Raw genomic sequence first — 15,651 nt, forward strand, 5'->3', positions numbered from 1 at the left:
AAACAACAACATTGTAATTTGATCCGCTTCTAATCAGGAAGGAACTTTTATTTACAGGGCAATAAAACAATTAGTTTGTTGACATTAGTAGTGGGGATTGTGCCAAGTCTATTCACTCTCTCCAGTTAAAGTAATAAATTTTTCCTACCCTGACCTGGAAAGACAACACATTTATCACCAATTACAAACAAACCTGATATCAATTGGTAAAACCTGAAATAAATTATAGCGAATTGAAATTGATACATTTAGTTTTTTGCATTTTTGAATCAAATTACAAAAAAGAAGGAAAAAAAAAGAGCACAAGAAATGCTTTGTTTCAAACCACAAGTATTTTATACAGTTAGAAAGAAAACAAAATGAATTTAAGATATAATTGCAGTTTTTGATGAGATGCCTGTATAATTTCACAATTTTAGAATAAAAACTGGCATCTGTGAGACACCACATGTCCCAACTCATATGTCTGATCCACACACCCTCTTTAGGTTAAAATTATAATCATTATTTACTTCACTTTCACTCTGATAATGCAATTGGTTTCACTGACATGCCAATCATCTATATCCTTTACACTTTCAGTTTTCAATTTCATCTTCAGATAAAACGGCTTTCAGTTGAAATGGCTGACTATTTCAACTTTCCAATACAAAATAAGACACACTCTGTACTTATATAAATTTTAACAAGTATATATGTTCAGACTTGCAGATTCTCATATAAGACTGGTTTATATATGTCCAATGTGATGAGTCCATGTGCCCTGATAAGTATATAATGTTATTACTTTTTTTTTACATAAAATTCACTTGTTTATAGTACATTTAAAATGTGGATGTATGTATAATAAATCATGAAGCTGAAAAATCACAAATGTTTATGCTGGAGTGACATGTATTTCATAAAATGTTTTAAATTTACATATTGGATCAAATAGACCTAACTAAAGATTAATGTATGCAAATTTATGTTTTGAATTCTTATTTGAATATTTTTCCCTCTAAATTTTTACAAATATATACTTATCATATTTTGTCAAAGTCTAGAATCTGCTTCTATATTATAAATATTTAAATTACCTCTTGAAATAAAGTACCATCAGGATGATTGATATCCTCAGGAAATAGAAAGGCATGACAGGTGCTACATACAGGTTGACCAAAACAAGGCCCATAAAATCCACAGCATGTATAACACACAGTGTTCTGAAATAATTTATATTATAAATATTAAATTCATAACTTATTTGAATACTCTAATAAAAAGTTTATTAAAATATTTTTATATTTCCTTTATAAAAAGTTATAAAATTAACCATTCAAATCCATCCTTTCGTTCAAAATTGATAAATTCTCAAATTATATTTTTTCAATAATAATATGCTATTTTTGAATGCTAAACAGAAAATAGTCAATAATAATTTTTATTCTGTTCATTAAACAATTAACAATTGAGACTAATGAAAAATGATTTAAATAATTTTATTTAATATCAAAACACAAAGGAAAACAAGCCCATTCTGCTTTTCTTCTGAATCTTTAATTTCAATTACTAATCATATTAGTAAATTACTATATGCATTATAATTCTGGACCATTTATGTGAATTCATATTACCCATAATTTTGAGGGGATAACCTGCAGTTTGTGTTTGAAAGATAATTTGAAAAGGGGTGTGGGTTATGTAATTAGACAGATTATATGCCAATTTTAAATTCTTATCACAAGTTAAAGTTAAATTACACTATATAACTAGATTGTGACAGGCAATTGACCTACTGGATTGACAACTATGTATTCATACATTCACATGAAATAACACTGTGTTTAACTACAATATACTTCCCCACTGTTTTTACAACTTTTACCTATTTTGATGGATTATGATTTAATTTTTTAATAAATACTTGCAGTTAAGATTAATCTATTTTCAGTTTAATACAAAATACAATTTTATTTTATTATTGTTACTGGACAAAGGAAATTAGTCATAAAATAAAAACAATAAATTGTATTTATTTATTTTTTTACTTACATAATTTGGACAGTTCATAAAATTTATTAGTTTTGATATGACAACTATGAAATAAGTATCTGTTTGATCTTCAAATTTCTTGCAGGAAGCAAAAAGATGAACTAATACAGACTCACTATAAACCTTACAATAAGAACAAATAGCTAACAAAGATATCTTTACATGGTGAGGTCAGAACAGAAGTCAGAATCTAATAATGCTTAAATGAAACATAAGAGACTTAATAGTGAAATTTAAGTTCATTAATAAATATGATACATGCCATGCAAATTCAGAATGTTTAACCACACAACACCGGAAAGTAAATAAAACTTACAACTCACGAACCAATTACTGGGTGTGAATAACGTTTAAGTGACAAACGTTTTCGTTACCCCTTCTGGGCACTTCAGGTCAATTCTTATTTCAACTAGGCTGGCCGTTGACATTTGAAAATAAATCGAATGGTATGGATTTTGAATACGGTATGCGCATGAGTTCTCCATAAGATGATTAAAAAAGGTCGAACATAAGTTGAGTTGGAACATAGAGAACTACTGCACATGTTTTCAGTTCAAAGTATGATTGAAAATTAAATGTCTTTGTCAAGTATAGCCTGCCATGTCATCGACAGACACATCTCCTCCTTAAAATTAATGCAAACTTATCAACATACAAGAAAGACTGACCTGTAACATGAAGAACCATTACAACAAGAAACTACAGTGGATTATGCAATTTCAACTGCTCAAGAAATGCAGACGCCACGATTATCCATTTGTGGTGTGGGATGACTTACAAATACCAGAGTTTGTCAGCCAAGTCCTGAGATTTGGACCAGCGTTTGCTTCTCCACCTTCCATAAATGATGCCATGAAATCTTAAATCCCGGATTTGGAGATCCTGTTAAAAGGCCTTACTCATAGGCAAAAAGAATATTATAGATGGATGGCATCAATCAAAGTTAAAAAGACTAGGGAATCGGCAAATGTTCAGGAACTTAGAGAAAAGATAAGGCACACGAGTAGATGGATATGACAGAACAGAGTTACATTGGTCAGAGCAGACAAGGCCAAAGTTTTAGTTCTTATGAAACATGAGACATATGAGAGGCACCTACAAGAATACCTCAACATGACCCAATGTACAGAGGTGGAAGAGGGATGGATAAATAAGTTGCATTCTAAGATTAAATGTTTTGCCAACACGAAGCTTGCCAGCAAATTAGATATGAGAAACATTATCGTGGATGCTCCTGATGTCCCTAAATTATTTGCCTTCGCCAAGATACACAAGCAAAAACAGCAACTATGTCCGGTTGTTGACAAGGCTAGAGCTCCAACTCGTAAGTTAGAAAGAGTTCTTAGGAATTCTGTTTGCAAGAGTGGAAAATATAACTATGCATCAACACATACTTGAATTGGCCCACTTGGTGTGTTATAGCTCTATATTTCAATTTAATGGGATTATGTATATACAGAGTAGAGGAGGTCCCCATGGGCAGTCTGGTTTCTGAGGACCTCTGCAAATTAGTCATCAGACAATGGAATTTGTATTAAAGTAGCTATGCGAAAAGATGGAAACATTCTGAAAGATGCGGTGGAGGCAATCCCTGAAGTGACAAGCAAAGTGAAAGCAAAAGTAGCGGAGGGGAGACGCCCCAAAATAATTTTAATAAATGTCCCAAACTACATAGAAGAAAACAAGCTAACTAAAATTTTGTATGAACAAAACCAACTATGGCGAGGAATGGGCCTTGAGGAGTTTCAGCAGAAATGTTGTATAACCACGACCCTTAATAAAGGCAACGTTAAAGAAGGGTGCCGGCATGTGGTACTGGGTGTGGCCCCAGAAGTAAGAAAAATTTTGATAGCAAGCAAACACGTAGCGCTCGCCTGGAGCAATGTTAAGGTGGATGACTTTGTATACTTACTCAGGTGCTTCAGGTGTTGTGGCTACAACCACTTTGCCCAGGACTGTAAGAACCGGCTAAGGTGTAGCCACTGTGCAGAAGACCACCGTTTTTCAGATTGTCCAAATAGAGACAAAAAGCCAACGTGCGTTAATTGTCAGGAAGCTATTAATAATAAAAATTTACTAGAGAGTAAGAGATATGCCCCTGATCATAATGCTTTCTTAACAAAATGTCCGATATCACAAAAGACAAAGACAGCAGTTATAATGCAGACAAATTATGGGGAGTAAACCCAACAGTAACACAAATTCTGTCAACTCATTTCAACCAAAAGCTGTAACTTTAAGAACGATAAAAATACTTCAAATTAACGCACAAAAGAGCAAGTCGGCCTGCTCCCTGTTGGTTAAGACAGCGAACGATCTGGAGGTGGATCTCATAGTAATACAGGAACCATACGTAATTGGCAATAATATAGTCAGATTTGGGAGCTGGCAAATTCTGCAGAATCAGAGCGACAAACGGCCAAAGTGTGGCATAATTGTTCGAAACGAAAAATTAGAATTAGCAATGATCCCACAACTCTCAAATGAGAAATTCACTACCAGTATAATATACCAAGACCCACAAATTTACTTAATAAATGTCTATGTTTCCCCAGCAGAAGATGACGAAGCTTGTGTTAGCGAACTGGAAGATATTATAAGAAAACTGAATAGCCGGAATATAATTGTAATGGGCGACATTAACGCAAAATCTCCCATATGGTTTAATCCTCTGGAAGACAGAAGAGGAAGAAAAATTTCAGATATGATGGATGAAAACAGGATGACCTCAGCAAATATGAGCACAGCTCCCACTTTCTACACTGCAACAGCAGAGGGTTGGGACGATGTAGTCTTAGTCACTGAAGAACTAGACCACAGAATAGAAAATTGTGAGACTTTACTTATACCTTCAGGGAGCGATCACAGATACATTATCACAGAAATTAACAATTTTCAAATAGGCGAATACATCACTGGGAGAAGAATATGCAGACTGACCAACTGGGACCTATTTAGAGAGGTGTTTGCTAGGAAATGGAGAAACTATGACTTCCGAAAACTTACTACAAACTCGGACATTGATCAATATGTAACACATATAACTGAAGCAATGCAAACGGCTGGACAGCAAGCAACCAAAATAAAAAATACTGTTCGGAAAAAAACACCTTGGTGGACAAGCAAACTAGAGAGGCAGAAAAAGCAGGTCCAGAAACTTAGAAGAAAAATGACCAGAAACACCGCCGAAGAAAGAGAACGACTAAAAGAAGACTACAAGCAGGCACTTAAAAACTTCAAAAAAGAAATAAATAAGACAAGGTCTGAGGCATGGAAAAAATTTTGTGGAGAAAATCACAAGAAAGACCCATGGGATACTCCGTACCAACTTATTCCGAAATAGGAAGAAAACACACATGCCAGACATCACGAACGAAACCTATAGCCAGAACAATCTAGACATCATCCAGAACATAGAAAAAATTCTACAATTCCATTCCCCGAGTGACAATCCCGATTTAGACATTGAAATACACAAGTTAATCAGAACTGAGCATGGCCAATGTAAAACTCTCAACAATGATACCCCATTCTCCTTTAAGGAGGTCCAAAAGGCTATTCATACTCTTAAAAATGGGAAATCACCGGGACTAGACAGCATTACGGCGGAAATGGTAAAAGCCAGCATTTAACGAGATACCAATAGCCTTTGTCTATCTATATAATGAATGTCTGAGAAAGGGATACTTTCCAGACAGTTGGAAAAAAGCAAATGTGAAATTCATTCCAAAAACCAAAAACGCACGTGACCCAGAGGAGTTTAGGCCAATAAGCCTACTCCCGGTATTAGGGAAAATCTTAGATGGCTTAATAATCAACAGAGTCTATCATCATCTACAAAAGAATAACAAACTAAGTGACCTTCAATTTGGATTCAAAAAAGGGCGTTCTACAATCCAAGCAGCCCTCAGAGTCAAGAATTTCATCAAGAATGCTTGGGAAATGGGTCAACATTCCATGCTCATCTCAATAGACTTTAAAAAAGCTTTTGATTTTCTATGGTGGCCGAGCATCTTCAAACGCTTGAACGAGACTGAATGCCCTGCCAATATTCAAATGATTCTAAGAAACTATTTACACAACAGGACAGCAGGATACTACTCCAACAACATTACAATTGAAAGAAAGGTTACCAGAGGTTGCCCGCAAGGCTCGAGAAGTGGGCCAGGCCTCTGGAATCTGGGCTTTGACAGCCTGCTAGAAGAATTCAATGAAAGGGAAGATACAAAAATACAGGCTTTTGCCGATGATGTTATATTGATGATTTCGGATAAAAACTGTGACAAACTAGCAGAAAAAGGCAATAAAGCAACAGGGAAAATAGCTGAGTGGAGCCAAAAACATAATCTTCAGATTAACTATAAGAAATGTGAAATACTAGTTAGTACAAAAAAGATAGGGAAAGGACAATTAAAGAGACAAATCGGAATATACATAAATGGGAATAAGATAAAAAATGTCAATGAGATGCGATATCTAGGAATTTACTTTGACAGGGCCCTTACCTGGAAAAGTCACGTAAACCAAATTCATCAAAAAATGCTCCAAAAAATAAATATACTTTTGCAAATATCTCGTAATGTTTGGGGTCTCAACTACAAATCCACAAAGTTAATATATAAAGCGGCAATCGAGCCGACAATTCTATACGGGATACAAGTGTGGGGAGAAGCCATTAACAAAATAGAAATAAAGAGGAAACTACGAACGATCCAACGAAAATTTATGATAAATATCTGTAAAGCGTATAGAACGGCACCAACTGATGGTCTGTTAGTACTGGCAAACATCCTACCGGTTGACCTTAAAGCAAAACAACTTAACTGGGAATGGACATTAATAAAAGAAGACATCAGCAGCCTTAATGCTAAGGATATTGAAAACAAAATTAAGAATGGGCTACTACCCCCGAATAGCAATAACCTCATACAAGAAATAAAAGATAATCAAATTGAGAGGGTAAGGAACAACGGAGACATGGATAAACATCCAGCACAAGATGTCAACTATGAAACAAACATGGACAACAAGAATGTCAACAGAGAAGACTGCTGGAGAGTATTTACGGACGGTTCGAGGAGGGCAGAAGGAGTTGGTTGTGGGATTGTAATCTTTGACCCAAAGAACATTAAGACTTATCAGGCTAGCCTTAAAATGGCAAATTATTGCACAATCACCCAAGCAGAGCTTTGGGGTGTTTTCAAAGCCTTACAACATATTGACAAAAAATCCCAATGGTACAAGGGACCTACAATAATATACACCGACAGCAGGGTAGTTATTCACACCCTTAAAAACCAAACTAGAAGTACTTTACTTGCACACGAAACAATTGAATTGGCTCATAGAATTGGCGGCAACAAAATACTCAAATTCCATTGGATTCCTGGCCATAAAGGGTACGAGGGAAACGAGACTGCCAACATGCTGGCTAAGAAAGCAGCAAAAAGCAACCTACCAATAACATATAGTAGAATACCAATCAAAGTAGTTAAGCAAAAAATTAAAGAAATAATAGATCAAAGATGGCAAGAAGAATGGGAACACTCGAACACAGGTAGAACTTTGTTTAGCTTCATACCGACGACCGCCGTCAGAAGAGCATGTAGACATCTTAAACCTACCTACGAAATTACTCAATGTTTACTAGGACACGGTAACTTTAATGAATATCTCTTTCGATTTGGAAAGAGAAATACTGATAAGTGCGATATAGACAGTGACAGCATTGACAACGTGACACATTACTTATTCCAATGCAGCAAATACGAACATCCTCGTGAAACCTTTATGAGACAATGTGTTTTGGCCGGCTCAAATTGGCCACCAAAGCGCATAGCACTTGTGCAAAGTAAAATGTTATTCGATAACCTCTGTAAATTTATAAAAGCAACGAAAAAACTGTCTGCAAGAAAACAGTCAGAATATCCACCAGAAGACAATGAAAGAACTACTACAAGTGAAGAAATTGATTAAATTGTCGACAAACAACTGATCATCTTGTACATATTGTATATAATTGTATATATGTTACAACTGTTTACATTGTAAGTCTCAATGTAGGCAAAGTAGCCTAAATTGTATTTTTTTTCCTAAAGTTTGTTCTGTTAATGTATGCCGAAGCAAGACGACTCTGCAGACCCCTTTCCCTTCATATCCTAATCTTCCATCTAATCTATCACTATTACTTCTTCTTTCCTTTCATTTCTTTCAGGGCTAAGTCGGTCAACAAGATAGACAGCCCTCTTAATCTTTACTCGTAGTAGTAGTAGTAGTAATCAGACAAATGGAGAGCAAGACCCTCCCCCACTTCCTCCACAACATTCTCCTGTACAAAAGATACATAGACATTATTATTTTCTGGAGGACAACACCGAATCTAACACAGTTTGTTGACGCAATGAACAACAATCCGTATGGGCTATTCCTTGAGGTGGAACAACATAGCCTCACCAACATCCACTTCTTGGACATAGACATCAAAATTAAAGGGTCGGACATATCCATGTCTGTTTATCGTAAACCATGTGCTATCTCCACTTATATTTCGATTGGATCATGTGATCCTTTTCCATACAAGATAGCAGCATTCAGGCCTTGGTTAGAAGAGCCTATATACATTCTTCCACTCCACAAGCACTAGCACAGGAATTAAAACTTATAGAAGAGATAGCCAGAGTGCATGGTTACATCCACTTTGTACAAAAATTATGTGAGCACCACAGACGTATACAAGAAGCATCCACCAGTTCCACAGAAATACCAAGATAAACAGGAAGAGGATAAGGAGAGGATCCCCATCACTTTTAACCCCCATTTAAAATCGTTGTACAGCACAATTGCCAAGAGATGTCGGGTTAGTATTACCTACAGGAGGTGCCCATCCATTTTCAACATACTGCGCAATGGAAAAGACCCTCCTAACCTCGACAGACTACTGGGCATTTATAACGTCAGAGACAACAGGTGCAATAGGGAAATGGCTTATGTTGGCTCCACTAAACATTCAATGGGGGTCAGATTATGAGAACATAAATCTGGCATACAGCATAGTAGAAATATGACTGTTCTCTCCACTTACATGACAGACCCGGATATTACGGCGGACTTCTCCGGAGCCAGAATTATCCTTACCACCCTGCACCTGGAACCCCTCAAATGGTTAGAGACCATCAAAATCTTTAAAGTCTGCAGCAGAACCACAAGTGTTAATTTTGAGGAGCAGCTGTGTCTATCTATGGCATGGCAGGATATACTTAACAAAGACATTTAATTTTCAATTGTATTTTGAAACAAATGCATGTGCAGTAGTTCTCTGCATTCCAACTCAACTTAATGTTCAACTTTTTTTAATCATCTTATGGAAAACTCATGCGCATACCGTATTCGAAATCCATACCATTTCATTCATTTTCAAACGTCAACAGCCAGCCTAGTTGAAATAAGAATTGACCTGAAGAAGTGCCCAGAAGGGGTAATGAAAACGTTCATTATTCACACCGGGTAACTGGTTTGTGAGTCGTAAGTTTTATAAACCCAGAATTTTAGTATATTAAAGAACTTCATTCTACATTGGTTCTATCTTGATTCCAAAGTAAATCTGTTTTAAAGAATATCTCTATAAAATGTTCTAAGCATTGATGAGGATTCTTCATAAAAAATAAAAGAGAAACCCAATTCATCTACTATCCTTTTAAGATGAGATGGCCAATTTCTAGTACAGTTGACTCACACTGATAAAACAAAACAATGGTCACAGCATTAATTTTCACATGATAAAGCAAACAAAAATCTTACCAGAATTTGTTAAACTAAGGTGACCAGATGTCCCACATTGTCCTGTTTGTCCTACCAGGATGCCTAAATGTCCCACTTTCAGACTGGAGAATAAAAATAAAAGTCAACAAGCTCAACAAGTAAGACCTCATTACCATCTGATGGACCATCTGTAATTTATGCTTACATTTATGGCAGACTATGCATCATAGTGGAAGTACATGCTGACATTGCCGTGCCATGAGGAAATGAGCTGCTGTTGGTAGATTTCCAGAAATAGTTTATTTTCATGCTGGGTGAATAGTCTCTGGATGAGAAACTTGAAACTAAAGATGTGTCCAGAAAACAGTATGCAAGGACATTTTAAATTTAACACATGGGCAAACCTGGCATTTGCTTTGGGCCCCAAAATTGACATTATACAGGAAAACCCAGCTAAGATGTTACCACATGAGATGTTTTCTGCCTAAGTTGTTCAAATTCTACAGTAATGCCTGCTATTTTGCCCATAAGACACATTAAAAATTCCCTCATAATATGCACATGAGTTGTTACAAAATATTGCTTCCGTGAAGCAATTTTTACCTCTTAAAATGATCAATTCAGTGACCAATAGTGTTCTCAAGCAGCATCATGAACAGAGATCTTGTAGTTTTGAAAGAATGGCAATGTAATGTTCGATATTACTAAAATAGAGAATTAATACTAAAATTTATGAAGTTAATTAGTTTAACATCCCAATGCTAATGAAATTAAAAATTGAAATTTTGAAAATTTACAAGATTGCAAATGAAATTTGTTAAATTTGATTCCAGTATCAACAGTTAAACAATTTCTAACCAATTTTCCACACCTATTTAATAGTTATTCAACTACTGAATACATCGGGTTGTATATATAGAAAACCTTCTTCCTATTTAATAGTTCAAACATTGAAATTATGCATTTGATTGGCTGACAAATTTCAACTGTAAACAGTTTTGAATTTAAACTCAACAATTAGTCCTTCGCAAAATATTAAATTTATTGCTGTGATTGGTTAGAAAAAAAAATAGCCAGTTGACTAGCAGTGGTTTTAAAAACAGTATAAATAGGCAGTCACTATTTGGTATCTCTACTTTCCAAAGAAATTCTGTACCATCTTATCACATTTTAAGTATATATGTATACATACTTTTTTATGTACTGTATTAGTTTGAATATTATGTGATGTTTTTTCCTAGAATCTTACATGTTAAAAGCTTGCACTAAAAACAAGAAGCAGGCTACTCTAGATCAGTACTTTAAAAAAACATAGCTATTACATTTCATTGTATCTCTTCAACCACCAAATTTGGCTCCTTTTTTTACTCTTTTGACACAAAAAAAGTATTTTCTGCTTTTTCAAAAAACCTTTAACAGAAAATCATGGATTTCTTTTAGCTTTGTTTTGTTTAACCACTCTGATATACTTCTTCATACTTAAGCAGTGAATATCATCATCTCATTTTGTTTGGTTTAAAAATCATTTAGAACATTTGCTTTTATAAATAAATTTTATTTAACTTTATTTAGTAAATTTATTCAAAATATTATAATTTAGAGATTTCAATTGCCTATTAAGTCTTAATTCCTAAATCCTTGACAGTGACCCTAAAAATCATAAACATGAATTTTCAATAAAATGAACTAACTACAGTTCCCCTAGAAATTCATATTAAAACAAATTGATTTTATTGCCTTTATACGTGGGGGGACCCAAAAATAATAGGAATAGTTTTGGGGAGGGTGGGAGGTTTGTAGTATGCATATCCACCGCTAGATGTCAGTAGACAGAATCTTCTAGAATCAGTATGTGAAGCAGCATCAGCATGTCAAGACTTGTTAGCCCATAGCAATTTCTTTTTTGTGAGAGCTGTTTTTTCATCAAAAACACGATGTCAAATTTTAAAGAGAAATGCACTGCTGTGAAATTTTGTTTCTTGTTAGGAAAAGTAGATCGGAAACAGTTGAAATGATTCAATGTGCTTACAAACAAGGTGTCATGAATGAGACAAGGGTTTATGAATAGTTTTCCTGCTTTCAAAACAAAAAAAAACCTAGGTCTGATTTTCCATTCGATGTTTGAACTGATGAGAATATTAAAAAAATTCACAATCTCATTAACAAAGATTGCTGTCAAACCATTGATGAACTCATCGATTTGTTTGGGATTTCATGGAGTTCGGTTTGGCGAATTTTGTCACAAGAACTTGGCATGAGAAGAGTGTCAGCGAAGTTTGTTCTGAACTTGTTGACCGTTGATCAAAAAAACAATTGCTTGGAAGTTTGTCAGGCTTTGAAAGAACATTTGGAAAATGATCCAGAATTGTTTTCTGAGGTGATAACTGGTTATGTGGTGCTATGGTTATGATCAGGAAACCAAACATCAATCCAGACATTGGAAAACATCAGAATTTTCCAAAAAAGCAAGACAAGTGAAGTCAAATGTGAAAACCATGTTAATCTGTTTTTTTGATGTGAAAGGAATTGTTCATTCTGAATTTGTCCATCCATATTGTTATCTGGAAGTCCTCAAAAGACTTTGTGATGCTGTGAGAAGGAAAAGAGACTTGTGACAAACAGGGGATTGGTTTTCCATCACAACAATGTACCCGCTCACAGGGTGCTTTTCATGCAGCAGTTTTTGACAAGAAATGGCATGACCCTCCTCCCCCACCCTCTATTTGCCTGATCTCACACCCTGCAATTTTTTTAGTTCCTCAGGATAAAGAGGGAACTCAAAGGGAAGCGATTTCAGATAGTAGATAAGGTGAAAACAAATAATAGAGGCCCTAAGAGGCATTTTGGAACAGGAATTTTCTAGGTAACAATGGAAAAAACATTTGGAGAAGTGTATTGAATTCATTACTTAAAGCAATAGCACAGTTACTTTAATAAAACTTATAACAGAATTCTTAGTCTAATTATTTGAAATTGTTACTATGGCAACAAATAGAATTATAAATAATAAACAGAAAACTTAATGTCTTTTGAATTTTACTAATTTCTATCAGTACAGAATTAAATAAATAAAGAAGTATTGGATTATAAACAGGTGGTAAATATTTAATAAATTCATTCCTAATATCATCTTAACCTGTAAATTTGCCACATTTCATCCGTAAGATCACTTGTCTCAATTCATCTAATGAGAATGGGTTATCTAAAATAGAAATAGTAGAATCATGTAATATAGGAAATCGGACTAGATTCCAAACTTGTAAGAAATAAATTTAAAATAATTCACCCATTTCTCATATGAAATCTTATCTACTCTACTAGCTCTTCCAGCGAATCTGTTAACCATCTGCAAAAGTTCTTTACAATTTTCAGGAATGTAAACTAGAAATTTCTGAGTGTGGATTACCTGTATCACCAATAGCTTGTACAAATATTAAATTTTATTCTTCTTTACCTCATGACTGATTGAGTAGCCTAGTATTTGAGCCTGATGTGCCTGTTTTCTGTTTCATCCAGTGGTCAACTTCTTTATGACTTTTTAACATGTTTACTTTTAATCTTGTATGGGGCAGAAGTAAAGGTTGGCAATGGAAGCTGGCAGAGAATGAGGGGTGGAAGCACATTAGTGTGCAAAATGCCATCCCTTGCCACCCTATGTGGCTACATCTTTGAATATTTTATATGTAACTTTCTTTTACCATATAAAGCAAAAACAAACTAAACATTTTTTTTTATTATAATATATAATATTATAATTGAATTTTCAAAATTGTCTTAACATCAAAATTTTTTGTCTATTAAATAATCTACAATCCCCATTGAACCAAGTTAATGCAGATAAATTGATATTAAGTTCTTGTATGTGAACATCTCTTTATATTACATATTACATTAACCATATTACAGTGATATTAAAAGGTTGTTTCATATTACATCTTTCTGCTGAGAACCAAATAACATTAATCAAATTCTGATAAGTATTTAAATGGTCCACCTCATCCTTGATTTCCTCCAATAAATTCAGTGCAATTGCCAAGCATTCATTTTCTACGGTCTCCAATACAACCCACTTGCATTAATAGTTGAATAGTTGTTCCAATGTGTATAGTTTCCCAAAGACAATATCATTATCACTGGCAAATGATCAAAACCAAAGTCATCATAAATAAAAAAAATTTTAGGTAACCTAAAGTGAATTCAATACTATATCTATAACACAAGTGGCATTTAGATTAATATTTCTTTTACATGGAAATTTGAAGAAACAAAGTTGTGACAAATTTTAATGGACACCCAATATATACTATATAATATTTCTAAGAAAAAACTAGTTAAGATATGGCTAACAAGAGGACTCAGGATTGCCCCCCCCACTCAGATTTCAATGAATTTGATATGTGTTATAATACTTACCCTATTATAAAATCAATAATAAAGCCACTCAATGCAACTCTCAAGCAGTCATCAGAAAAATGAGTGCTTGAGAGTACAATCTATGATATAGAATACAGTAAACTTAAGTTTACCGTATTCATTATAACTGAGTCTCAAAAGCATTTTTTCACCAAGTGACCATAGTCTAGGGCAGGGGTCACCAAACTTTTTTCACAGTGGGCGACATTACTGAGAGAATGATGAGCATGGGCCACATAACCATTTTGTTCAATACAGTATACTGAATACGCAAAAAATAAAGACAACCAACATATTTATTTACCAATACACAAACATGATTGCTGCAGCAAGCTTGTAATAGCTTTTCTTAGAAACTTCATTGCAGGTACTTATACAAAAAGCACTCTGATATCCAAAGTCAAAAAAAAAACACCAAATTTTTTATTTCACTAATTTTCCTAAAAATTATATTATTGTCAGATGCAAAAATCAGATTAGACCACTTCTGGAATTTTTACTTACACTTACAATGTAGAAAAAATTAAAACAGGTTTATCTACAATCTATGGTATTTTCATATAAATAATTATATTTTAGCTCATTTGTGCACAGTGTGACGGAGGGCTGGATGAGCTGACCTCACGGGCCATAGTTTGGTGACCCCTGGTCTAGGGCATAAGGTCACTGACTACTAATCTCAGGATGTCACAGCACTGATTCAAATCTTACTTTTCTTAAATTTTTTCATTCTTTTTAAATTTATATTCAAATGAAACATATTTTTAACAAGAAAAGTTTGTATTTAAAGAATTTTATATAATTTTTTGATTGTACAAAAACTTTTATTTCTATATTGTAATTGTTGAAAATGTATGCATAAAAATAAAGAAATAACTTGATTATATACATCTTTCCTTTCAACCTTTATTAATCTAAGTCTTTTTGTATTCAAATTCAACAAACTAAAAAGAACAATAGAAATGATTAGATCATCATGCCAAAATATTATCTATTAAAACAAGAAAAAACTATTGTCTATCGAAGTTAAACAGTTTTTATTATCAACATAAGCACTTTTGACATTTTTATCAATGTCATCTTCAGGCAAAGAACATAACTTTGGAACTACGGTTTCTCAAACGGGATTCCAGGATCCCGGTCGTTTTTTTAACCCGGGAAATTTTTCTTATCCCGGAAAATCCCGCAAATCTTTTAAAAATTCACTTTTTTCTTATTTTATGTTAAGGTTGAGGAAATTTTGCAAATAGAAAGTATCATTAACTCATGAACTGTCAGAATACATTTGTATTTATTAATTTTAAACCTACTTATTAGTTTTTTTTAACTTTTGTTCGTTATGGACAGGTCACAAATGGTCAATAATCAATACATAGCTTATTTGTGGCAGGACTCTCAAAATTCTTTACCAGTAATATCTGGAATAAGTGTGCTTATGCTGTCTTA

General features: G+C 34.1%; 1 protein-coding gene across 3 annotated transcripts in view; it reads right to left on the reverse strand.

Annotated features, from left to right (window-relative positions):
* The window catches only part of LOC136979100 (uncharacterized), a 64,287-nt gene that overhangs the window by 36,397 nt on the left and 12,239 nt on the right, over positions 1-15,651 (reverse strand). For 2 of the 3 annotated variants that reach the window (XM_067275017.1, XM_067275015.1), the window contains one exon: positions 1,080-1,205. The exons of the other annotated variant lie outside the window; for it this stretch is intronic. In XM_067275017.1, coding sequence (XP_067131118.1) covers positions 1,080-1,205 — 126 coding nt within the window. The remainder of the gene's footprint in view (positions 1-1,079; positions 1,206-15,651) is intronic. 3 annotated transcript variants of the gene reach the window in all.

This window comes from Centruroides vittatus, unplaced genomic scaffold, assembly GCF_030686945.1.
Source record: "Centruroides vittatus isolate TY-2023 unplaced genomic scaffold, ASM3068694v2 contig_577, whole genome shotgun sequence".
Classification (NCBI taxonomy): Eukaryota; Metazoa; Arthropoda; class Arachnida; order Scorpiones; family Buthidae; genus Centruroides; species Centruroides vittatus.